Here is a 27,487-nt window from a genome sequence, read left to right on the forward strand (position 1 = left end):
TTTATGTCGTCCCTTACAAGACCTAGGTCTGAACCTAGGATTGCAATGTAAGCAGTCACAAGTGTACAGCAGACAGGCACACGTGTGTCTGGACCTGATGTGAGGCTCGAGCCGCTCTGTCAGATAACAGTTCATTCTGTGCTTAGTGAAGATAGTGAGTGTTTGGAGGTTACTCTGTCCCTGAAGAGGACTATGACCTCTGAGTCTAAGGAAAGAGAAAAATTCTACCACAAGACCAATGACTGCATACAAAGATGGACGCCCCGACTCCATCGCCTCTTCTTGCACAAAAATGAGGCCAAAATCCCCCCGGAAGTGGGCGCCGTCATCTTGCATCAGCTGTTTGAGGCGCAGTATTGACGTACCTCTCCTTCCTCTACCCAAAACACACATTTAACTTACCGACAAACCGGCAAACATCCCTCATGTCGGCTCATCCAGCAGCAGAGCAGCTTCTTGTGTTGGTCTGAAGCAGAAATTCACGGTTAAGGTGTGTTCGCTGCACCTCCTCTTGCTGTTGCTCCTCTGCGCTGCTATTCCAGAACAAAGCAGCTGCTGGAGCCTCATTTGTCAACAGAGCTGTCAATCATGGCATTACAGCCTTTTTTTCATAGCATCAAATAACTAATTAAAACTTAATTTTTCTTTGAAAAAGTGAACACACTGTAATGACAGAAACCATGTTTGAGAAAAATATATTGAACGTGTATTTTGATTTGATAGTTTGACTCATCTGGGTTTGGTACATTTGGGTGCGGCTCAGTGGTAGAGTCGGTCGTCTTTCAATCGGAAGGTCGGAGGTTCGATCCCCAGCTCCCTCAGGCTACATGTCGAAGTATCCTTGGGCAAGACACTGAACCCCAAATTGCTCCCGGTGGCATAGCCAACGGGTATGAATGTGATATCTGATTGACAGTTGGGCACTTTACGTAGCAGCCTCTGCCATCAGTGTGTGAATGGGTGATTGTGATATGTAGTGTAAAGCAGCTTTGAGTGGTCGCAAAGACTAGAAAAGCGCTATATAAGTACATTCCATTTAGTCCATTTATCTGTTAACATGGAGGAGGCGGGCTTTGTGACCTATACTGCAGCCAGTCAGCAGAGGTGATCTAGAAGTTTTGGCTCTGCTTTTGAGGAGCTGTCATGTCGTCCATCTTTTTATAGAGTCTATGGCTGGGTTTCCCAAGACAGCCAATGTGGCAGCTTTATGATGCATATTTCATGTAATTTTTCAACTGAATAAAAACCCAAGAAACTAAAATTTATACAATGCAGACATTCAAATCAAACATTCTCATTAATATAATGTACAAGATTAATTTCTCAGCCCTTGTCAGCTGCCATCATTCAGTGCTGATGTACTTTACAAGTCCTTTATTCCCACTAACTCAGAGTCTGGGGTCTGCACTGTGTCTCAGAGCTGTGTCTTTGCTGTGTCTTTGTGTTTCTAACCTCCAAATTGTTGGCATGAATAATAAAGTCTTTTTTCTTTTTTAAGCCTGGAATCTTATCTTGCGCATGCAGTTTGTAAGGCGGGTTGATTTTAATAAGTTTCAATTTTAAAACCTTATTGAAAATGAGTTTCATATCCTCACAAGGTTGGCTCTCATTCTGCTGATCAGGACTTTGTTCTGCTTAATAATTGCAGCGTAACAGAAGAGGAAACATCTGTGTAAATTGGGCTGGAGCAGCCCAAGTGGCCAATTTAATTTTGTGGAGCTGTGAATCTGTTACTCACACAAAAACAGAGCTGCTGTTCTGTGCACAGCTCGAGCCTTTGCAGAGCGTGTGTATTTTAGTTTGTGTTTATGTGTAGTTAAAGTGTGCGTGTAAATTAGTGACACGTTAGCGGGGACAGTGATGCACTTTTTTGAAAACAGTTTTATGCAGATGTCTGAACACATTCTCTCTGTGTTCCCTTTTCTGTGTCACTCACACACAGACACACACTAGTCTCTGCCCCACTCTGTCATCTCGTCCAGTTGAGATGATTGCTGGGTCATCAATATGTAATTAGAGCGAAGCTGAAAGGCGGGGATTAGCGCACAACACCTGCTCCTTGTGGATTAGAGAGCAAAACAGAGGGCGGGACATTAAATGAGGCTCAATTAAACACTACATGCACTACATTGTGAGTTCAGCATCTGCATTTTCGTACAGTTAATGCACCTAAGAGTTCATTTTAGATAGCATAATTTATGTTAAACTCAGCTTTTGTTTACATGATTTAAGTGGCATGAGCAGCCTGTCTCTCTGTCTATAATTAGACGTCTGTTCGTGTTGATGCTTTGTGTTTTTTTACGCTAGAAGCGGAGAAAATATTGAAGTGTTTGATGTGCAAATAAAGACAAGCAATTACAGAATTTTGTGGAGATTAACGGTCAGCATAATTGCGCTCTTCTTTATCATCATTAAGCCAAAAAACAGGCCTTTCATGTGTTGCGCCGCACTGTAAGACTTCTCTTGGGTGTTAAATATCAATGAACGTCGCTGAGGTGCAAATAATCTGCTTCAAATTGATTAATCCAACTGAATGTGTTCTCTGTGAGTCTTCAACAAACTTATCAGGTAAAATCAACCAAACAATCCCTCAGTGGATTCTTTTAAACGTGACAGAAAGACGCCTGTATCTGTGGGTGCATTTTCTGTTGAACACACTCCCCTCGCTGCATTTTCCCCAGAATATGCTGGAATTGTCAACCTAGATTAATAGTGTCATCATAGAATAGACTTCTTTTTTTTTTTTCCATACACATCCCTCTAAGGGAATCCCAGTGTTCTTGCATTGCAGCATCTCTCTCCCCCCCCCATGTACGTGAAGAGACTGTAGAGCAGAATGATAGTTGCTAGATTTCCACACTGTACCGCCGCACAGACGAGAGGGGACACGACTGCAACAACAAAAATAAAGAAGTAACCTCTTCCTGGAACGCATCGTAATGAAATCAGTTCTTCAAACACGCTAAACCATAAAAAATGGTTTACAAAATATGCGGTAAATGAGAGTTTTTAAAGCCGAGCGTCCTCTCTTCCTGCTGTAACTCGCTTGACATTCAAAGAGTTTTTCTCCCCTCAGAGCTGCAGAGCCAACACTGTATTGACTGCATCATCAGTATAGATCCCAGAGCCGCTCCTATGAAACAATGATGCCAAGTTTGTGGACGCCGTAATGATGCTCGAGGCATTTTTAATGATGCAAGCATTTTCTGCCTCGTAAATGTTAACACTGCGAGGAAATTAAGGTAAATCAAAACCTCCTTGAGTCAGTAGCCGCACACAGCTTACTGTCAACTGAACGCATGCAGGTTTCCGCTCCACGATGGCCCCCTTATATGTAATATTGATTGTGTACTCTACATTATAACACAACTTGTACGACTTATTGATGACTTATTATTCCCTTGTAGACTGTAGGAAGGTAATTATCACACTTTCTGCTGTAGAGAAACGAAGAATTGTGAAATATTTGCATCACTTTTCTAAGAAAAACGCTTAAAAACAGCTGGACCCATTTGTGTTTGTCAGCTGGTAATTTGCATGTCGCTCTTCATAAGATACAGAGCATTTGCCAATTAATTTCCAGCATATTGTAATGAGATCGAGGATTAGTTTAATCCTCACATTAGGCTGAATAGACGTTAAAATGATTGGTCATTCAAGCTTCATGTTTGGATCTCATTTTCAAGCATGGCAAATCTGCAGGCAGAACACATGTGCTGCTCATCAACACAAAAGTTGCACTGCAGTTGAACCGTGACCACACTTCTGCTTTTATTTTGAAATTACAGTCTTGATCATAAGACGGTCAGTATTGTAAAGACAGCCTTAACAGGACGAGGCGCTTTAAAATTCCCATCTGATTCGTATTTGGATCACTTTGACTTTTTCAAGGATTAACCCGCTAACCCTTCATTTACCCCCCAAAAAACACTCTCCCTCCTGAGCCACAGCTGCCTCTGTTTGTCAATTGTTCCTTGGCTGAAACCCAATGCAATGGATTGCCAGAATATTTAGAGCAGGCACTGGTTTGCCAAAGAGAATGAAGCCTAATGGGGGTCTCACTCTTCATTTAGCGCCACTGGCTGGGCAGAGTTGTCACTGATGCAGTGGAATATCTTCACATCACAACTTGATTAATTTTAGAAAAGTTCATTCATGGTTCCCAGATGATGCATCCTAAAGACTAAAGACGTAAAAGCTTGACATGTCTCTAGTGTCAGCATGAGACATTTGCAGTTTAAGGTAAAATATCTTAAAGGAGCAATTCACCCCTGGTAAAAGCCTCTGTCAGTCAAAGCTGGTGTTCTCTGTAATCAGAAAGTTGTACAAACTTGTGGTTTCGCCCATTCTGCATTCCTACAACACCCAGTGTGCATTGCGGCCCTTCGTCTGAAAGGAACGGCCCAGCGAGAGACGCTGCAGGCAATAGCTCAGAGTGGTACAGAATCCGAAATAGGACGAGAATATACCTGTGGATCGTCTAATAAATCTTCAGGTCTGCAGTCTACATTTCAAACCTGACTATTTTGAACGAGACATGACATCGGAGGCGGGCGTCCTAGAATGAGGAATTGTAGTTTAGCAAGCTCCCTGGCCTCCGCCAGATGACTCTTTTTACGTAGCCTGGCGTAGGTTTTCCAGGGCCCATTGGAGAAGCGGATAGCGTCCTCCAAAGGCACAGAGCTAAACTGCATTTTTTCCTACCATAATGGCATTAGCTCCCCATAAAAGCATGATAGGACTGAGGTTGAAAATGGGCGAACTGGCCCTTTAATAACCTCAGGATGGACTGACATACAGAGGTATTCATGCCCCCCTCAGGATGAATAACTTCTGCGTTTCCTTATTTTTTCCCAAAGCACCATCATGAGGACAAAAATTCACTTTGATTAATACTTATGACCAAACACCTGCAAAAATGATGACTTTAATCAGCCTCACCTGTTAGCAAATGCTAACATGCTAATACAATAAAGACCGGCATTTGGCAACATTTATCTTCTAAACATCAGCATGTACACATTGTCATAACGCTCGGCTGCTCTGCAGTACAACCAAACACATGTGCTGGCTTAGCTGCCGTCTCTTAGTCTTGTTTAACGTCATCATTTTTTAAATCAGGTTCGGGGCATTTCTTTAGAGGAAGTGTGTAACAAAGATAAGAAAAATGTGCTAACTGCTGATGGGACATTAGATTTGTGCCACTCTTAAACCAGCTTCTTGATCCCACAGCTGTCAGTTAGGCAGACACAGCAATCACACAAGTCCCCTAGTTTATATCCACCGAGGCAGGCTGGGATGAAATATGTCAGAGACAACTGTGAGACTGAGAGACAGGGTGATGCCTTCTGTTTTTAGGTGGTTATTTAATTTAAAACGTTCTGTGGCTCAGGGGTGGAGTCGATTGTCTTTCAGTTGAAAGGTTGGCGGTTCAATCCCCAGCTAGTGCCGTGTGTCGAAGTGTCCTTGGGCAAGACACTGAACCATGAATTGCGCCTGAAGACATAGGCATCGGCGACTGTGCACGAGTGATTCAGCCCTGATTGGAGATCGGCACTTTGCATAGCAGCCGCTGCATGAGTGGTGAATGTGACATAGTGTAAAGAGCACTTCGAGTGGTCTGAGGGCCAGATTAGTGCTATGCAAGTGCAGTCCATTTACCATTCTTATGTTTATGTGCACACAAGAAAGAAGCTAGCGAGAAACTGTACTATATTTTGGAATGAAAGCCGGATAAAGTATATGAGTCATGCTTTATGTGACACCACAGCTTAAAGAGGCTCTGTGAACTCTTGCTGCAGCGGGAGGATCCGCTCTCTCCTTTTAGAACACTTTTTCTGTCTTCACATAAAACAAGGCTAATGGCAAAGGAATCTAAATTAGTGTACAGTTTCTCTTAATGCTTTGCCCTAATTAAGGAAACCTTGTTTCTCTGTCACATACATTGTTTTAAGTAAATGTACCGCTGAATAAATGTTGCTTGCTTTGTTAAGAGCCTTGTGTCTGTCAGACTAGCAGATGCTGCCGTGGGACTTTAAAATATAGAGAAAAAAGTCTTGTGGGACTGCAAAATATTCAGTAATGTTAAGAAACAGACCCCATTCTTAGTTTTGAATGTGGTTATTGCATACTACTCGGGAGCTCTTGCAAAATGTGTCACACATAGCTATTTCCGTCCGCATGGGACAACTCAGTGTGATACCAACAGAATCTTTTAGCTGCTGTATTTTTTCTTAGACGCATATTTTCAGCAAGAATGTGTCAATTTTCTTGATAAATATTTAAATAGAAGTCGGCACAGTTTGCCTGAAATATGTCATTTAATGTGATCAGGAAGCAACGTCTAGGTTAAATGTAGCTGTCAGAATAAAATATACATAGACATCAAACCTGTGTCCCATAGCTGTTTGGCTGTAATGACGGATTTCCTTCACTTGCTCTGAAAGCTTAAAACAAGAGACGTGAGCTTACCGTGTCTCTGATGTCACTCCAATGTACAGTTGCTAAAAAAAAGTTGGCGAGGGAGTCAGTTCCAATACCAAGGACATCTTTCAAGCAAACGTTCTCATAAAGTCGGTCACCCCGTTTCTCCTCCAGAAGAAGCTCCAGGCTGGAAATGAGGATGACATCACACATGAAGAGCTTGGTTTTTGAAATGTGAGCTTTAAACAGAATACATTTTTGATTTATGTCACATCAGCGATACGCAGGACGAGTTTATTCACTTTCCTGCCTCTTGCTAGACCCATAAAAGAGAAGAATATAAGTATTCACTTTAGGGTTAATAAGATACACACTTCAAACTTAAATCAAACTAAAATCTTGAAGCTGCTGTGAGGAGTTTTTAGCTGGTTATGAAACAGACTGAAATTAATACTGATGCCTCAGTGTGACCTAAAAAAGCAAACCGGACCATCAGTGACAAGATTTACTATTTCTATAGTAGTTTTTGATAACTTATACCAGCGGTTCCCAACCTTTCCCGACTCTTGCAAATCTCAAAAATGTTTGCGGCCCACATCCGACCATAAACAATACGGAGGCCAAACAATGCCTAAAAGAGCTGTCCATCATCACCACATAGAAATCAGAAACTAAAAGTGAGGGACTGTCTGCAATGGGTTCGTTGCAGTCGTTCAACAATGGAGGAATGCATTCTCATACATAATGATAGGCCTAATACGATAAAAAACAATTACAGGAGTTAAAATGTTTTTCAAAATCATTTTGTTTTAAAATATTTAAAAACTTTTTTTAAAGCTCCTGTGAGGTGAAAAAGACTTAGAAGATTAATCATAGACTTTGTAATTAATTAATCGTAATTAATCGCATATATCAATGATTTCTGTGAGATGCACGTGACATGTAGACTTGCCACGTCTGGCCCTTCTAGATGCTTATTTCTTACTTCCACACTTTAATTGTAATCTCTCTCCCCCCAACACGCCTGCACCTCTGCTCTCTGCACAGCTGCTGGCCCCGCCCCCTCTTTCTGTCTGTCTCTCTGTCTGCTGTGTTGACTGTCTCCATCAGCATTCTGTTTAATTAAGTCACAAAAGTTAAATAATGTCTCTCGCAATTCAGTTCTCACAGCAAGTGAGCCGCATGAGCACGAGGGACTTTATTAATAACGTACAATAGGGCCATACGGAGATACACAATAGGATTGTTTAGATTGCGTAACAGAACTGCATATGACTGTGTGTGGACAGAGAGCATCCGATGTCGGACCCTCTTTTGCCGTTAGAACACTGTGTGAGGAGTAAACTGGTCCCGCTGTTGTTTATTTGGTTGCCACGACTTCAGGTGTGATTGACGTCCTGTGAGTCCTGTCACTTGAGGCGTTGCAAAATGTATGTAGCAGAAACACTGTAAGTCATATCAATTAATCAGAATTAATTTCAGTCTGTTTCATAACCAGTGAAAAACTCCTCACAGGGGCTTTAAATAATTACATTTTTTGGAAATGGTTTGGCGGCCCACTTTCAATAGCGGCACAGGTCGGGAATGGCCGTCTGATACCATTAATATCGGGTCGATATCAGACGAGGGGATTCACATCATGCTGCCGAAACAGCTTTTGTTCACATCTTCCATGACAAGATTCACATGAGTGGTGCGTTTGACTGTTAAAAGAAAGCAGGATGAGATTTTTACTCAGAAAATATTACGGCTGTGGCTCGGTGGTAGAGTCGGTCATCTTTCAATCGGGAGGTTGGAGGTTCGATCCCCAGCTCCCTCAGACTACATGTCGAAGCGTCCTTGAGAAGACACTGTTCCCCAAATTGCTCCGTGTGGCATAGCCAACGGGTATGAATGTGATCACTGACTGACAGTTGGGCACTTAAGGTAGCAGCAGTAGAGTGTATGAATGCGTGTGTGAATGTGACATGTTCTGTAAAGTAAGTAGGTACAGTCCATTTACCATCTACTTGCACATGTGAAGGACAAGATCAGCAAAGAGATAAGATGTACAGGATTGTTGAGAGGGGTCACCGAGAGCGTCACAAACGTAAAGTTCCTCACAGCTGCTTTAACAAAATGTTAAGTTGTCCACTTTGGCTTTAACTGTTAATGTAAGAAATCTATCTGAACGCGTGACTCTGATTCTGTACAATCAGTAACCCTTGGAGCACCCTCTTGAACCCAGCTGTTAAAGACATGCTCTGCTATACTGCAGGTGCTGGAAATCTGTTCCTGTAATTGAAAATGGATCACTATAGCGGTAACCCTGAGTTACCTGGTATTTAAGCATTGATGGAACTTGAATCATACATCCAAGCAGCGTATTCTATGCTCAGCAGAGCCAGGTCTCACGTACCACTTCATGTTGCTAACGGGGGTGAATGCTCTTTATGTGCTGGCAACGAGCTTCGACCAGCTTTGAAAGAGTGGATGAAGCATTTGGACTCTCTAGCATGCTCATTGTAAGTAACACTGTGTAATGCGACATACATTCTCTCCATATGTCATAAAATGTGACCTTCATGTGCTGAGGGTGGAAGAACAGAGCCTTCCGTGGTGAAGGACAACATTCAGCAGGAAAGAGTAGATTTTTAAAAGTTTCTTGAGACTAATTTTTTATTGTGGAACCATATTTTTGGTGGCAGGGTTTATCTACATGAATAGCTCCATAACAAAACTTAGAAACTAAAGTGCTACTCCCTCTGATATGAGGTTCTTAACGCTTTAACATAGTGTTCAATGATCACATTTCTTGCTTTATAAACGGCAAAACCTGCGGACCAACAGGACACTGATTGTTGTTTTTGGGGGTGCTGGTGCAGCTAAATTAAAATCCAATACCAAATGCAGGTTGTAATATTTGCATTGCTTGTGACTAAACACTTTTTTGCAATAAGTTTCCTCTCTTGAAACTCGAGGTTACATAAGGATACTTCTGTATACTGACCAGCACCTTCCCAGAATCCCTCAGAGTACTCGGAAAAGAAATAGCCTGTGAAAATAACATGCTTTTTATTGTTCCCCAGCAAATAAAGCATCAGCAGCTCTTCCATCTATTTTAATGGAGTCTTTTTAAAGACAGCGCTGATGGCTAAATGCACTTTTCAGCATCATCAATTGAGTGTGTTGTCCGTCCTCGCTTTCACCACAGAATCTCCTGCAACAAGCAGCCGTGTTTCTCTCTCGGGGGAGCCTGAAACATCGCTTGAGTCAGGAGCAGAATAATCACATGCAGTAAACACATACATGAAATCTGACTCGGGTTTAAGTTGCTCTAAATGTATTTCTACAAAGTTTCCAAAAATTCCAGGAATTTTTTCTTGTACTTCTTATAATTTTCTTAATTCTGTGTAAATAATATTTCACCATCATATATGAGTGTTTTATATTTGTATCATAGCATGGTGCAAGCAACATTTATTTTCAGCGGTACATTTAATTAAAACAATGTAAGTGACAGAGAAACAAGGTTTCCTTAATTAGGGGAAAGCATTAAGAGAAACTGTACACTAATTTAGATTCCTTTGCCATTAGCCTTGTTTTATGTGAAGACAGAAAAAAAGAATGATAAGATAAGACGGCATAGATAATTTAACACATACTCCTATGTGATGATTTAATTAGGGCAGCTGTGGCTAAAGGTAGAGCCGGTCATCTTCTAATTAGTAGATTAGCATTCAGTCCCACACACCATATGGTGTGTGAAAGGGTGAATAATGACATGTAGTGTAAAGTGCTTAAAGTAGTTGGAAGACTGTATAAGTGTGACTGTATAAGTGCAGCCCATTTACCTTCATACTTAGTTTAGCTTCATCTGATTGGATGGTCAGTGGAAAACGTGGAGGCCAGCTGATTGGCTGGTTAGCTGAGGCCTAAAGAAACGGTCAAAATTCCTTCTTGTAACTCTTGTAGCTCATAACTTCAGGTCTGTACATGCACATAAGAAATTTGTCAACTCAGACTTTGTGAAATCTCAAAGTTGAAAATATTGTGGCACAAATTTTAAGTCCACATACACAAATAGTTTCTACCACGACAAAAGCTTTTACACATTTGCACAAATCTTATCTGTGAGCACAAAATATTCCATCACCTACAAAACTTTTTTTTACAAATTCACAAAAAAAATTTTCACATGCACACAAAATGTGAAATACAACTGCGAGCTGTGAAATTATTTGTGAACATTATTTTGCGAAATCAAAATCTTTTTGACCTTTATTTGATTCCATAGGGGAGTGACTGTTAGTTTAGAGAGCGCTTGATTTGATATGCAACACGGTTTTCTACGGGCGGAGCACGCATTTTAAACGCGGCTATCACCGTCAATCATGTTTATTTGATCATGAGACGCCAAAATCGTGATCAGGATTAACTGTGCAGCCGTACTGCCGAGACGATACTCACTTTTTTCTGGAGGACAAAAGACACATGAATTAATGCAAGTTGCATTGTCAGTACTTACAATCAAAATAAGAAGTTTTATTACACCAAGAGAAATGAAACCATAAATAAAAATAGATAATCTGCCAAATGTGAAAGCACATTAATTTAATTTGTGACATCTGTAATCACCAAGTAAAAGTTGTATTTTATAACTTTGTGTCATTCATGCGTGGCAGATGGTGCCGACAAATCTTTGGGGACTGGAAAATACTTGGTGATAAATTATACTTGTTGTCAAGGCTTTATGGATCTGTGGGAACAGGTAGCAGAAGCAACAACTGACAACCAGCAACAAGAGTTTCCAACTGTGGATCAAACCAGCCCAGATGCTGCAGCGGTGTGAAATACTGCTTCGGAAACTGCACACTGATCATACTCACGTTATGTGTGTTTGTTTTTTTTTTCATCTGAGCTTGATTACGTTAAATGTCTTTTTTCCACCTCCATCAGAAGTTTCCAGCTTGTACAAACTATTACAGCTACAAAGCTTACCAGACTAGGAAGTTGCTTTCCCCCCCCCAAACATGGCCTTCCTGCACTTGCTGATTGTCAAGTTCGTTTCCAAGCTTCCAATACCAAGAACGTTGTGGCTGCATGATATCTGTGTCATATCTTCCCGGTGCAAACATTGAGCTGTCGAGGGCCTTTCTGTGTGGAGTTTGCATGTTCTCCCGGTGCATGCGTGGGTTCCCTCCGGGTACTCCGGCTTCCTCCCACAGTCCAAACACATGCTCGTTAGATTCATTGGTGACTCTAAACTGGCCGTAGGTGTGAATGTGAGCGTGAAAGGTTGTCAGTCTCTTTCGCCAAATGACAGCTGGGATAGGCTCCAGCCCCCCAGCAACCCTGAACAGGATAAGCGGTATAGACAATGGATGGATGAATGGATGGATGGATGAATTGCCATGAAATCTGTATGACACATGACATTTCCACCAGCACCACCGAGACGTCGCCATTTTTAGTTTCGAGTGTTTGGACATCAGTTTGTAACTTCAGGGCAATCCAGCAAAGCATTGGCAGTGTTTGCTGTGTCTACGCTGAAGAAAGTGCAATCGAATGGTGAAATAATTTCAAGTTCAATATTTTTACCAGATGACCCTGCCATCTTTTTTTTGTTTGGGCTTGAGCCATTTTTGTTAGAAGCTCATTGCACCAGACTGGCATCACATTCACACGATGCAGGACCGAGGTCAGTCTGAGCTCAGCCTCAGTCTTCTTGTAAAGTGAGTGCTGTGGCTTTATAGTGTATTCTTGTGCAACCTTTACTGTAATAAGTACATAATTGTTGGTGTATTGTTCATATTTGCTCACAGATATTGAAGAGAGACTGTGGTTAAAGACTGAATAGTGAAAGAGCAGCAACTTGCGTGGAGGTTTGACGTCATTCTGCAGATTGTTCTATAGTGTCTCTTTATACATCAATTTGTAGTCAGGAAATTGTCTTTTTATTGGAGCTATTTTGTACAATCGAAAGGGACGAATAAATTGTCTGCCACTGTAATGGGAAAAAGTCGATGTCACCACCTAGGATGACATTAACCGAGGTTTAGAGAATGGTAGGATTATATTTATGTTCTGCTCTGGGGCCCCATGTAAGCACAGCATGTTCACATGTGTGTCATACGCCTTACCCAGCATGAAAAGGAAGTGAAAACGCTTTGTTCCTCCGCAGCGAGAGATGTTTCAGAACTCTTCTTGTGAACTGAATGACACAGCTGCAGCTTTTTTTTCTCGCTCTGTCTCTTTGACTCGAGTTTGCTTTGGCAGAAACACATAAACAGACAGATGTTTTCATGTCAAATGATATCACCAGTAATTTGATGTAATGCATTTAATTACAGACATATATGCGGCACAGTGAGCTGCTCGACAGCTGCAGTACTTTTTGTGTCGAGTCTATGCCTGAGTGAGACGAGGAGTCGGTGTGTGAGCACAGCAATCAAACATGGACAGGCGGACAGTAGTGTCAGCCACTAGACTTTTTATATTTGTTGTTGTCATGATGATTGTCTACTTACATTTTATTAAAAAGAGGAATGTCCCAATGACTTTTACTTTTGCACTTATAAACATTAAATGTGGTGGACAAAGCAGAAGGTGTTAAAGGTGATAATGCTCCCTTGACAAGATTAATTGCTTCATTATTTTCCACATGCACATCTTGCATGTTGCTGCTGCGCTCTGGATCACCTGCATCTTCTGCAGATGATCCAGAGCAGCAGCAGCAGCGTGACTGGCTGCTCGCATCGAATTCAAAACCATGTTGCTCGCTTCCAAAATATGGGCAGACATATGTCAGATCATTACATTCAGTTTCAAGCTGATTGAAATTCAGTTTCAAATTATGTGATTCAAACTCACATTTTTGTTTCTACTATTCAAGTTGAGCATTTCAAATATAAATAATTCTGTTTCTACTGACACATATTTCTGCTCATAACAAAACAGCAACAACAACGGCTCCTTGCCTACATCATCCAGGTCTACCCTCCCTCCCGCCCACTGCGCTCTGCCAATGAAAGGCGCCTGGTACTCCCATCACAACAGCGCCCTTAGTGGCAGGCTAGACTCTTCTCCTCTGTAGTCCTGCGGTGGTTGAACGAGTTACCCATTCAGTCCGCAGAGTCCCTTTCACCTTTAAGAAAAAGCTAAAGACCCAGCTCTTCCATGAACACCTCTTAATGATATTGATGCTATTGATGATGATGACATTGAGGATGTAGTTGGTGTTGATTAGGATATTCATGATGATGATATAGACCTTGTTGATGATGTTTATAAAAAAGAAATCTGCTGCCTCTGTGCACTGCCTGTGTCCAATCACACTTGAAGCTGTTTGTTGGCACTTACTGACTTTGCTCCCTCCTGTCTTGATCGTTGCTTGTGTTGTGTTAACTCTCAGATGTATACGTTGCTTTAGACAAAAGTGTCTGCGAGCTGAAGTCGTAACACTGTATCCTCTGTATGAACATGGACTTGCATTATTAGTATTAAGCCCGTACATTCTCTTGCATTTTCATAATGCACTGAATGACACTTCAGCACCCTGGACAGCTCACATTAAGAAGCCCTCTACAGTCCTGCTCATGCACTCACTCTGAAGTGTTGTTCCGGCAAATGACTCGTTGTTAGCAGAAGTGGTCTTAGACTCTGAGATTGTTCTTTATCAGGAAACTGGGCCATGATCTCCAAAGTAATTTCATTCCAGATGCTAAGCACCTGAATCGCAAAGGCTGATCTCGTTTGGTCTTTAGACTTATGAACATCCAAAATAGAAACTTCACAGGATCTCAGCCAGCATGCTGGCACATATGGAGGCCCCTCTGTGCTTTAAAAGTAATAAGTGAGATCTTAAAATCACTTCCAAAATTCGTTATCAGTGAAGCGATGCCAGCAAAGGAGTAATATGTTCTCATTTTAGTGCCAGTGAGAAACTTTCTTCCATTTCCAAAGGAATGTGAATTAAGATAATCCAGATGGGACATCACAAAGACATAAATAACCGGCTGCAGGTTTGTTTGGAAAAAAACTTTACGAGTTAAAGGAAGCAAGAAACGAAAACTGGTCAATTTATACTGAGTTTATCTGACTGTGTTTCCACTATGCTGAGACAAACTGGTCTGGAGGACTGCTGTGGATGAGGATCCAAAGGTTTATTTGGCAGTCAACAACAGCAGTAATGGATGTTCCTCATACGGCACATTTGTGCTTGGTCATAGCCCGAGTTAGATCTGTGTCATTCACGTAAGGGTGGGAAAAGATATTATGAGTCTGAATCAGATGTTGAAGAGGCAAGCAGAGTAAAAATATGGAATAGAAAAACAGACGGGAGTCCCCGCAGAGTTGTTCTGCAATTACTTATACAGTCAGTCAGACCTGCACTAAAAGGTTTGCCAGTTTGGACTTAAACAGTAAAGGCTGTGAGAGTCAATGCCGCTCAGTGCTTACTAAGTCTGCCAAGCATTATTTAAGCGCTTGCACGGAAATACCACAAAGAGATTTCTCACATTCCTTGATTAAAGAAGGTCCGTCATTCAGTTTCCTCCTGATTATTCACCCGCAAAAACATCTTAAGACATTAGTACAAAGATGTCAAAGTCAATGGGAACAAGTGCAAACTTTTCACATATGGTGCATTAACAGAAAAAAAGGAGACTGTGAGTGAAGAGAGAACACCTGTTAAGAAGGGCTTTCATACTTAATGAGGTATAACTGAAATGTGTGTTAATCTATATCCTGCAGCTTTCAGAGCAGCTATTTGTACATAATTGCTGCAATTTCCCGACAAAATTAATTCCAGCACCCATCCTCCACCCAACGACCATACCATTTCTACTTGACTGCTTACTGTGTAATCTCTTTAAGGGCAAAAAATCTAAGTTTGTTGGAGATGTCAAATAAGTTTTGTTTAATGCATGACTGTGTGAGTTAGCTTGTTTTTATCTCTCGTATCTCCATGTATTACTTTTGGTTTGCTTCCCTGTGGAGCCCCGAACCTATTATGATTTGAGATTATGGATTTAGCTCAAAGCATATTTCAAACACGACTCCATGCTAATACCAATAAACCTCCATTCAACTCTCTTCTTTTTCATATCAAATCTGGAGCCCCATCAGAAACGGGCCCTCGCACTTATCTGGTGCCATCAGCGATGGATGCCAGCATTATTGATATTTGGGATAAAAGTCATCCCTCTGTGTTGTCTCTGTGGGGTTAGTCGACTGTGAAGCCCAGATCAGAGCCGCCTCTGACCGGAGATGACCCAGACCGAGTCACAGACTACTAAACAGAGTGATTTTATTTATTTAGCAGGTGAAGTACACATACAGCATGGTGGAAGTCTGGGCAGCACTTGTTTGTAGAGCTCTGACAGACTCGGGCAATCCTCCTGATGGATGAGGACAACAACTTTGCCGTGAGAGTGAGAGAGGAAGTGCACGGAAAAAGTGGGAGCGTTGGCCGTCACCGCAGAAAAACTGAAGTTCAATTAGCTGGAGAAAGAGAGGAGGCTCTCCGTGCCCTCCCTTTTAATATATTCAGCGGTTTAATTTACAACCTGAGAGTTTCAGAACGACGTAGCTCACCACGAGGCAGATATATATTTATGAAACGCTGTGTTTTAGATTAATGAAGCGGCAACAAGGGGGGGTCTTTTGACTTTTAAATTAAATTCTTCGAAGATCAATTTTTCAGCTGGAGTTTGGCCCGTGCGAGACAGATAATTATAGGTCCTTGTGATTACAAAACACAAATGCATCAAGCCCTGACTGCTGCAAACAGGGAACAAACGGGGAACACAGTCATTAATAGTAGCATAAAAATGCAGGAGATTATAATTACGAGGCGAGCGCTTCCGTCACACCTCCATCTGTGTTCCTTCTTGATTATCTGAGTGGCTGAGTGGCCCTGGGAAGTGGATAAACCTGCTTTAATAAAGGTTAAGACACAATATGTAATGGGCTATAATTAAAATGCACATTAAAATATCACAACACTGTTTTGTTTTAGCTGCTACATTGGCAAAGCGTGTTTTTTGTACAATATTTCAGCACCTTTTTGTCCAATCATTGTGTGACTGTATGGGTGGACGTAGCCGCTCTAACGTCACCTGGGGAAAATATGGACTGACGTTTTAAAGCCTTGAGATTGACATTTCAGCTGTCTACATCTTTGTATGGAGACCCTATTTGGACAAGCAGGTCAATACGTATTGCTCTGACTCTATCCTGATTGACAGGTTGACTGTGGTAGCAACCTGTCAATCACAAGGTAGTCATGCCCTAAACTGTGTCCTGCTTTATTGTCTGTTTCGGTCGAGGTTTGATCATGAAATAGATATTATGCTGTATTGATGTAATCTTGGGAAATGTTTACCAAAGGCTTATTAAGTTTGAAATATGTTTAATGCAAAGGGTTTGAATTATGGTGATACAGAGAGGGGATATAAACCATGGAGTATGAAAGGAGCTGGTGCTGAAATTCCTAATGGTAATTAGCTATGAACAGCTTATTCTCTGGTAACAATTGCTTCTTTCCATAAAGCCACCAGTGCTGAATTTGTACGATATATTCAACTATCTAATAGAAATCACTTATTTTAAAATACATTTACAAGGGGTGGGAATCGCAGGGCAACTCACTGTACGTCAGCAATTTATTTAACCTTTATTTAACCAGGCAAGTCATTAGGAACAATTTCTTATCTACAATGGCGGCCTGGCAAAAGGCAAAGCCCGTTGAGGGAATGGGGGTAGCAGCAAGGTAAAAAGGCAGAACACATCCAAACATTGACAACATGCAGTACATACATGGCATGCAGTCTAGCACACAAGCATCGGGCAGGTAGCTAGCAGGCAAACACTGACAGGCAATACAACAAGACAAGCGAAGCACACGCAAGCAGTATGACAAACAGGCATGACAAAAACAAAATGACAGGAATATGCACAGGTCAACAGTAAGCAGTTTTTTTTAGGTGGAGAAACAGCAGCATGTATCAGTGAGAATGTCCGTAAGAGTCCTTGACAGCTGACTGTGATATAAAATTATCCAGTTTAAGTGTTTTTTTCTAGATTGTTCCAGTCTGTGGCTGTAGCAGTCCAGCATGCAGACAGACCGACTGCAGTATTTGTTTCAGGAACTATCAGGAGCAGAGGGGGTGTTGTAAGCAGCAGATGTGGTTTGCAATAACTGGCACAGGTAGGGGAGGGGACGGACCAAGGAGGGTTTTGTAGAGGAGCATGAACCAATGAATTTGACGGCGGGTGTGTAAAGAGGGCCAGTTGACAGAGGAGTCAAGAGTGCAGTGGTGGGATACGTGGCCCACGATATTATCACGATACAGCGATTCTGATGAACTGATGTTGATGCTCTAATGCAAACATTTTAGCCGATTTAATGGCTGATCAGTCCTAAACTCCTGCTTACTGTACGTCTACCACAAGCGGTTCCCCCCTTCAAAGGTTTTCCAGATGAAATGTAAAGATGCTGCGTGCACTTCTGTGCCGCCCTGATAATTCATCCACCTGACAAGATGCTGATTAAACAGCATGCTCCTCGCATGTGCCTTGTGCTGGTGCGGTTTTATCACACAACACAATGCCACAGATGTTGCAGGTTTTCAGGGAGCGGGCTGGTGGCCCGCTGACTGCGGCAGTGTCCACCAGAGCAGTTGCCTGTGAATTGAATGTTATAAGTAATTTCTGACAAACATCAAAGCATCCTCACAAGCACAGACATTTATATTGTGACCAAACCACGGCATGCCTGTGTTAAAAACATGCTCATTAACACAGTTTGAAATAAATGAGTGCTCCAAATCGAGAGAAAGGAGCCTTTGGTTGTGCACTGAAAAAGTCTTAGATCTTTAATTGAACTAATGAAGAATGGGAAAGTGTTTTGTGTTTCAGTATGGGTGTGTAGTTCTACCTCCCAGTTCATAAAAGGAAATACTTACTAATGTAACAGCACATGGCTTCAGCAACCAGGCAGAGTAGGGACCTGCTAGAAGTAGCATTAGCTGCTATTGCTAGCTAGCTTGCGTTGGAGTCGCTGTTTGTCTTGGTAACTTAAATTTCAGCACACTTTTTTTGTTCTTAAACAAGTAGAGAGGTTACTGTAGTTTAACCCTGGGGACTTTCACATTTGCTCTGATATTTCCAGCAAGGTTTTCTTTTCCTCAACCTTTTGCAGCACTGATTTCAATTAAAACACCTCACCACTGTTCCTCCTGGATCACCGCTTCCTTCATAAATCCGCTAATTTGGCCACTTAGGAGTCGAACATGCTCGGATTTGCCAGGCTTTGGGAAGCTTGTCCCAGAGGGCCGCTGTGGCAAAGTTTAATCAGTCGCTGATTAAAAGCTGCAGAAAGTGTTGGTGTCCTTAAGGATGTTAACTATTAATTTAAGAGATTCTCCCTTAAATGACGTGTGGAGTAGTCTGCGGAGTTTGGTGGCAGTGTTTCCAAAGTCTTTCAGGGCTTTTGTAGAGTTGTCAGTGGAGGACTTAATTATAAAAATCACATTAGTTTTTCTGCTCAAATTTGCCTAATAGGGCAGCGAAGATAAAAAGCAAAACACCCTGAATGAGTGAAAAAAGGGCTCCTTTGTTTTAATCTCCTTTTCATTTCAGCAGGTTGTTTGATATACTACGACCTTCACCATCCAGTGCCTTTGCTCGTCTGTACCCTTTGGAGATCTAAAACAAGTCTTTTGATTAAACATTCAATGTGTCATTTCTTTTCCACCACTGACCTGACGGGAAGAATAACAAGGTGATGAATTTTTACAAAGAAAGCTTGTTAAATGTGGACTTCTCTGTCTTTACAGGTACAGTTTTGGTGGAAAACATGCAGATAAACGGCCGCGCCCAAGACCCCGGAAGAACCATCTCTCTGACGTTACTGGACAACTACGACTACTGGGTGATACTGGAACCAACACGACAGAGGCTCTACCTCAACAGCACCGGGCGCGTTCTGGACAGAGACGTGAGTACAGGATAAAGACGATGCAGTGAGAAATCAGGTGTTTTTAAAGTGTTGTACCTATCATCGATGGATGCATCCTGTGCATATTAGAAATCAGCTTTTACGCAATAAAAGCAGACGGCGAACAGATTTATCACAGGCTAATTTAGTCCCGTGGTTACTTGTCTCATGGTCATGATCTATTGCTGCACACACAGAGTTTCTTTTTAGACATTAATCATAGCTGAGTCAGTTGTTTAACTATTCTTTTTAACCTTGGCTGTGTAAATGTTCTTATTACTCATCATTATTATAATTTCTGAGGCCAATTGGAGTCCATTCAAATAATGAAGAAGGGAGGAAGCAGCTACAAATGTTTTAATTTGCTGTTTGAGGGGTCGGGGTTTTTTGTACAGTAGCATTGACAACAGGAGAAGTAGCACAGGAAGTAGCACGCCATCATTAAGTACATTTTTAGTGCCTCATACTTGCTCAGATAAAATCATAATAAAATGCTGCTGCTTATAGAATTTTTCAGTTTTAGGGAAGTCATTTTAGCTCTTTCCGTTTAACATTTTGAAATTTCAATCAAATCAACAAGACGTCAGAATATTTTAATCCTGCACTGCATGATTTAAATCATTTTAGTAAACTAGAATTATTATATGGGATATGGAGTTTCATGAGAAACCTGGTTATATCACTTTTCAACACATTTTTCGGGAGGTCTTTGAACATTCAGAGCAGCGACACAGAAAATAAAGGAAAATCATTGAGAAAAGTTGAAAAGAGAAAATAAAGCAGACATATTAACAAAAGACTCTTTCACAAAGTAAGGCCCAAGGCTTAATTCTTACTAAGACAGATATAATAGATAGAAGGTAATAAATGTGACTTACCCAGTCTAGCATTACATTCAGGAAGGTGCGGGTTAAAGCAAAGCTCTGATGTAATCCATGAATTGATTCCAAATTCTCTTAAAAGACAGAGAAGCCACATATAATGAATTTTAGTTCCCGAGTTTGCGATGCTGCATCGCCTCCCTCAGCTACTGATTCCTCCCTTCATATTAGGGGGGGAATTGCATGGTAACTCACAATACGATATGTGGCCCACGATAACGATAATATCACGATACAGCATTTCTGTGATAATTGATATATCTCAAGACAATCATATAATGATACATCGTGCATCTAATCTTCTTCGGTCAATTAATATCAGTTCACGTTGCCCTCATTCATGTCACAAGCGCCACCGTGAGGAGTCATGAAGTAGTGACACGGTGAGTTAAATCGCAGGGAAATCTGTTTAGAGCGCCAGCTTATCGATAGTTGTATCACACGACTCAGGACAGCGATATATTGCTGTATCAGTATTTTGCCCCACCCCTATTTACACACGTGATTATTCTAACAACGATTTCATAGCTTGAGTCGATGACACACCTGCACACACGGCAGAGAACGAGTAACCTAGATTAGGTGTTTACGTGCCACAGCTTTCAGGTTTCTATTAAGAGCACTCCAGTTATTATACGGTTTCTCAAAACAGTGACAAGCGCATATGCCTGTTTCTGAATCCAAGACGTGGTGTTTACATGCACAACACTTCATTAGAATACTCCAAAAACCTGATCGCAACAAGGACGCTTGTGCACATTTTAAACCACTCGCTGTTCACTCTGCCTCTCAATCATTTTGTTTCACACTGTCACTTAGCTGTCATCTCTCTTTCTTACCAAATAGGAGGCAATAAATCAAACTTGTCATGTGTGACAGCCTAAATAAGCATTTTGCAAATTTGACTGATAAGAGAAATAAAGTCAAAATCAGATCAGTGCAATAAATTTGTAGTTAGTGTAGTTTAATCTTACCCTAAAAGTCTCTACCGTTATCTCTCTGCTCATTCATTTCAATTACAAATCTGTATTCATGATGTTTTTCAATGTTTAAGATGCTAAATGAAATGTAGCGAAAGACTTGGTGCTCGTTTGTCACACTGTAGCGTGATAATCCGCCCCTTGTCCTACATTAAGCAAGTGAATTAATAAATACAGACACTCTGTTTGCATGTGATGCGTTCCAATCAGTCCTTCAAAGTATCCAGTAAAGCTGCTGTGCATACAGATCGATCTAAATGGTACTGTATAATATGTTAGATGTGGGGTGCAGGGAGGTTAGCACTGGGTGATAAGTGTTGTAAGTGCTATGGGGAAGAAAATGCTTTTGAAGTGTTGGGTTAGATTATATGGACGACATGGAGGGAGTTGGATGTGAAGCTACTAATGGCAATCCGTTACAAACATGGCCAATTAACATGAGAAATGACAAGAGAAGGAGAGAGGGGGAGTGGAAGTTAGCCAAGCCGCAGTACAAGAGAGGACAATACCACCCTTTAAATTGTGATGACGACTGACAAGTAGTGATGGCAACGACACAAGCTGCTGCTGCTGCCCAATATGCATTTGAACAGAACAAGGCACAAGCCTCCCAGCTCTGCGTTTGATCACACTGTAAATAATTTATAATATGTAATATTCAAAAAGCAAAATCAGGCCACACAGTTTGGCGAAGAACAAAATAAAAGCCACGGTTTGTTTACAGCAGCACTATGCCGGCCACATAATTAACAAGGATGGAGAAGCAATTTTGGTTTGTTCTGAAGAACGTTTGCGAAACGAAAAATGTCTAAGTCAAGATTCTGTTCACCACAAAAAAACAAGCTCATTCAAGTAAATTGTTTTTTATGGCCACCGTAGTGGACGCTGGGAAACAGTTTCTTTTTCGTTCCTGTTTCTTTTCGCTTTCAGCATCATTTGTGTGTATTGTTTGTGTGCTGCGCTGGATAAGTAGCTTGTTTACCTTGTTTTTATTGTTGTTTATTTATTATTTTAAGTATTTTAAAGTAGTAGTGAAGGTCAGTTGAGTTCTCAATAAATAATAAGCTTTTTATTTTTACACAAAGCCAGTTCTTGTTGGGGAAAATAAACGGTTTTGCAATAGCTTTAATGTTCTGTCTTGATGGGAAAAAAAGGAAATTTAGAAAATGAAGCTCAACATGAATTGTTATACTTAAATGGTCTGTATCTCTCTTCTTCCTCTCAGCCCCCCAACTACATCACCACCATCGTGGTTCAGATCCAGTGCACCAATGAGCTGGTTGGTACTGTCATTTTGCACGAGGTACGGATCGTTGTGAGGGACAGGAACGACAACACCCCTCGCTTTCAGCAGCCACGCTATTACGTCGCAGTGAACGAGGTAAGGGAGTTATTGATTCTGGCGCATTGTCCAATGAAGACATCTTGTCTAATTGTAATGTCGTAGCAGCTATATTTGTCAGAGCTGTCAATCATCCTTTTTACAGCATCAAATAACTAATTAAAAATAAACATGATAAGAACTAACTATAATGACAGAAACCATGTTTGAGAAACATGTATTTGGCGTGTACTTTGATTTTATAGTTTGACTCATGTCCCATCTGTTAACATGGAGGAGGCGGGCTTTATGACCTATACTGCAGCCAGTCAGCAGGGGGCGCTCGAAATGTTTTGGCTTCACTTTTAGGGAGCTGTCATGCCGTCCGTCTTTTTATACAGTCTGTGGGTTGGATCCACAAAAGAGAAGTGACATGCATTGCTGTCTGCAAAATATATATATTTCATACCACCTGGGGGTCTCCAAAGTCAAAAATGTTAGAGCTTAACATTGTGGTAGCTTTGCTTCTACGCCCACTGGTGTGTCATAATGGTCCTGTAGAGTCAAATGCAGTTGTTGACTGGATGTTATTGGCAAACTGAACTATTTAACTACCTGCAGTTTTTAGTTTGCTGTATAGTTCCAGTTAACATCACATTATTGTTGCATTGCAGCTGAAATATTAACACATTTAATAAATAGTGACTTACGTCTGTACAATACGGTTGTGCAATTTCCCCCTACACTGTGGCTGACAAGAACAGCAATACCAGCTCCTACTTCCCTGTAAGATTTAACAGTCAAGTACTTTTTCTTATTACTCCAGCTTGTACTCGCAACACACATTTGTTCATGCAATCTTGCCTAGAAATCTGCATGCAGTTAGATCCAGTGCTAAGCAGACAGAACAACTCTTTTCTTCCCAAACAAACCTGCATCACCTGCAATGATTCACCTCTTCTGACTTGCAGTCGTGTGTTCTGATATTAGGTAACATATATCACTGCTGAGCCTCGTTTTCATTGCATGTTCGGATTTCCTGTCACACTGTGTTATCATAGGCATACTGTATGCAGCTGCCCCAACAGTATAGTGAGTCATTCTACATTACCGTCAACTTCTCTCCTGAACAAGCTCTCCTGCCCACCGCCCGGTCCTGTGGACTTAGCTGAGGGCTCAGGGGAACAGCAGTGGTTCTCATACTTACTTTTTGTTATTCTGTCAGCAGCGTGCGAGACCTCAGACCGCTGCTGACTGCAATATTTCCCACTTTTGATGTGTATTTTTGTTCCTTTTGTACACTAATGGGTTGAAGTGGCAGCAGTAATAGCTATATGCATGGGCTCTCTGCTGTAAGTAGATGTTGTGCTCACAGGGGGCTCTTAATGCTGTTAACTTTCCATTTCCCCATGCTCGTATTTTTCCCCAGCTCACGCCAGTTGGAACGACCATTTTCACCGGCTTCTCAGGAAATAACGGCGCTACGGACATTGACGACGGGCCCAATGGACATATTGAATACAGCATCCTTTACAACCCCAATGACCCGGTATATGGACAAGTCAGGCCATGATAAACACCCTCTACACCATTGTAAATTTCTCCAACAATCACGACTTATTGCTCACATCCACCTTTTCTTTCTGTCTTCTCATCCGACTCTCTCTCTCTTTCAGGACTCTAACAGAACTGTGAGCGTCGCAAACACCCTGTCGGGACACATTATTCTGGCAGAGAGGTTAAACTATGAGGAGAGAACTCGCTACCTGGTTTTGGTCCAAGCCAATGTAAGTAAGCTAATCTGCACAGGCACACTCACCTCTGTGTTGCAAGTGTTCAGACCAGTGAGCACTCAGATACCAATAGATTTTAAATAGGCCATTTTTTGTTTGAAGTTGTTTACCTCAGCGATCACCTTCAGGGGAAAGAACTCTTAATGCCACCAAACGGATATCTCAAGATGTGCTTTGTATTCACTAGAAGCAGCTGCATTCAGAACATTTCACTTCACTTGGAGTGTGTGATTCAAACACTCAAGGACCTGCATTTCTTGGTCTAAGAATGTAACGGCGTTCCCACCATTTTTTCAGATCTGTGAGCTGCTTTTGAAGTCAAATGTTGCCTGCTATGATGAGTTCAGGTCCTCGCACTGTAAAATTCCTGTCGAGTTTAAAGGCAAAGTCTGGTGTGTGTTCTTTTTTCAATATGGAGGTCGTCATTTAGGAAGATATTCTTTTTGTTTTCACTTTCACAGATCACAAGAGGGATGCTTAATAAGTAATTACACATTCCTCTGTTGGCAGTCAGCGTAAGGACATCACAAACACAAGTTGTTTAACTCATATTTAACTAATACCAATTCAGAGATTGCTCACGGTCGACAATAGTACACTGAGAGGATCGAACCCTCCAGGGTTTCAGTACTACTTCCTTTTTTCCCTTTTAATAATAGCGATTGAAGCTGTCTTTAAGCCTCTGTGAGATAACTGTTTGTAGTCGGTATGTACCCGAGCAGCTTTGCATATCAGAGCGATTTTAATTATGGATTTTACTTGAGGGAGGGCATTTTGCTTCGCACTCTCTCTGTGGGCAACATGAGTTAGAAAATATTGTAAAACAAGTTGCTCTGATAATGCCAGTATGAATTATAATGAAGCCATTTCCATGCTCTTTCTCTGGTCCTTACCCTCAGCCATTAGGAAGCAAATGCGTGTTGACCGAGGGCCACCGCAAAGCCACGGGCCAAGAGTTTGACTTCAATTACAGAAACACTGTTCCCACCAGCTCCCTATTTCTATATCAACAGTGCATGATATCTCCATTTAGTACATACATGAATAATTGATTCTGATTTGTCGAGGACTGACGGCTCCGAACACTGACTCTGGAGGACTCAAATCATTTTAATCCGCAAAAAACAAGTCCGGTAAATTTGACATCAATCCGTTTTATGTTGCAAGAAAAGAAAAGATATAAAACAGCAAAGAAAAAGCATGAGATGTTAAAAGACACAAAAAGCTGAAGGCTACAGCAGACAAATTGACCAAATTGAAGAAGGCACATCAAGGAGACAGTTGACTGAATACGGTATGGGATACGACAGTGTTTAAAGACAGTGGAAGAAAATGTCAACAGACGTTGACAGTGACGGGGCAGAAAGCCTAAATACATTGCATGCGATCCTTACCACCTTGTCCTTCTTTTCCATAAATAGAAATGTTATGTTTCATGCAAGTTTTACTGCTCACTACACTGACTTTAAGGAGGCCCTGAAAGCAGTTCCAACTGTAGAGACTAAGGGACTACTTTCTTAAGCGGCGGAAATAGATACAATCCATTTTAAGTGACCAAACTCATTCCAAGTCAAGATCATTATTTTTAGGTAGCCGTCTAATAAGTGAGATAATGTACATGTAATCTACAGTGGGATAATGCTGGTTGTCAAAGCCGAATGGAACCTAACAGGGTGGATGAAGGATCCTGAAAGCCAAGCTCTTTCAAAACAATACCAAAAAGACAGCACAAAAAAAGAAGCAGCAACAGTTATCATGATTCCTATCATTATAACTACCTCCCAAACACTGATTACATAATCACAAACCTCCAACCAAGCACTGGTCAGATATTTCACTCCTTACTAGAAAATGGAAGAGGTAAAATACTGCAGGGTGGAGAGTGATTTAGCAGTCAACCCACCTCTTATTCTCTCCATTTCCTGCATGAGGGAGCAAAAGACTCAACATTTTAGCCAGGCAAGAGGTCCTCCAGGGAGATTTTCATTTTCTCTTGCAAGAGGTACGTCAGAGCAGAGAAAGAAAGAAGACGTGCTATTTACTAGAACTCTGCGCCGCTTGTGTCAAGAGTTCAATTACACTGACAACGCAAATCTTTGAAGTGCTGTGCTGCTCACTTCTCAGGGCAGCACTTTGGGAAGCAGCAGCACCATGAGGGGGGATCTTTAAGGATAAGATATGTTGGACTGCCAAGAATAATTTTGTGAAGGAGAAAAGCTTCAGTAGAATGTAGAGGAAATAGAGCTTATCTGTTTGGGTTGAAGCGGTGTGAGGATGATGATGTAGGACAAACAGTTTCTCTTTCAATCAAATCAAAGCATGGCCGAGCGGGAACTTGTTTACCTGAGTGTTAGATGGCAAGCCTCTGCAAGGGATAGGAATTAGTAAGTAGCAAAACATGAATCAAATCAGACCGCAGGCGTAATCTCACATTGTGTTTTTTGAAAAGCAAAAATTTTAATTAACGCTTGTATTTTTTTCTATTTTTATGATGGCACAAGTTTTATATACAAGTTTTGACTTAATAAAAGTTTTAATTAGCAGTGATTATGTTCGGTTGTCTTAATAGCACATTCAAAATTATGGAATGGAACTCCGACAGGTTTCCTGTTTCCCCTCTGTAAACAAACCAATGTCACATTTAGCGGACTTCTTTCAGCAGATTGATATGATTACAGTCAGTTCTCCAGATTGTGTGATTAGAGACGCATCCCTAGCATTGGTCTGTTCTTCATAGTAACGGCCTGCTTTCAAGGAATAGCAGACTCAGAATGCTGTAATTAACCTCTCCAGAATCAAGTATCTAACACAGCCATGTAATAAAACCATTGACTGTGTACAAAATAGACGTAGCCACTGGGATGTCTCTCACTGTTTTTTCGACTGCGTATATGAAGCTGTGTTGGTTTACTGCAGCCTGCAGTGACCAAATGTGGACGAGAGGGTGGTGCTGCATAAAAGCAAATGGTTAAAAAATGCCAAGCTATCAAAGCAAAAACAGTCTGTGTGCGATCTATTAGCTCGTTTGTGTTTTGCACAGAGGAGATTCTGTTTGTGGTGGTGACTGACTGCAGGTGTTTATTTATCAGACTAAAGAAGTGCAGGGA

General features: G+C 41.3%; 1 protein-coding gene across 1 annotated transcript in view; it reads left to right on the forward strand.

Annotated features, from left to right (window-relative positions):
- LOC138588276 (protocadherin-15-like) overlaps nucleotides 1–27,487 on the forward strand; it is a 170,563-nt gene that overhangs the window by 23,535 nt on the left and 119,541 nt on the right. The window contains exons 4-7 of the mRNA XM_069658288.1: nucleotides 19,245–19,405; nucleotides 22,492–22,647; nucleotides 24,017–24,136; nucleotides 24,264–24,374. Coding sequence (XP_069514389.1) covers nucleotides 19,245–19,405; nucleotides 22,492–22,647; nucleotides 24,017–24,136; nucleotides 24,264–24,374 — 548 coding nt within the window. The remainder of the gene's footprint in view (nucleotides 1–19,244; nucleotides 19,406–22,491; nucleotides 22,648–24,016; nucleotides 24,137–24,263; nucleotides 24,375–27,487) is intronic.

Source organism: Semicossyphus pulcher, unplaced genomic scaffold (genome assembly GCF_022749685.1).
Source record: "Semicossyphus pulcher isolate SPU_LCO1_2020_fin unplaced genomic scaffold, fSemPul1.0.p SCAF_12, whole genome shotgun sequence".
Classification (NCBI taxonomy): domain Eukaryota; kingdom Metazoa; phylum Chordata; class Actinopteri; order Labriformes; family Labridae; genus Semicossyphus; species Semicossyphus pulcher.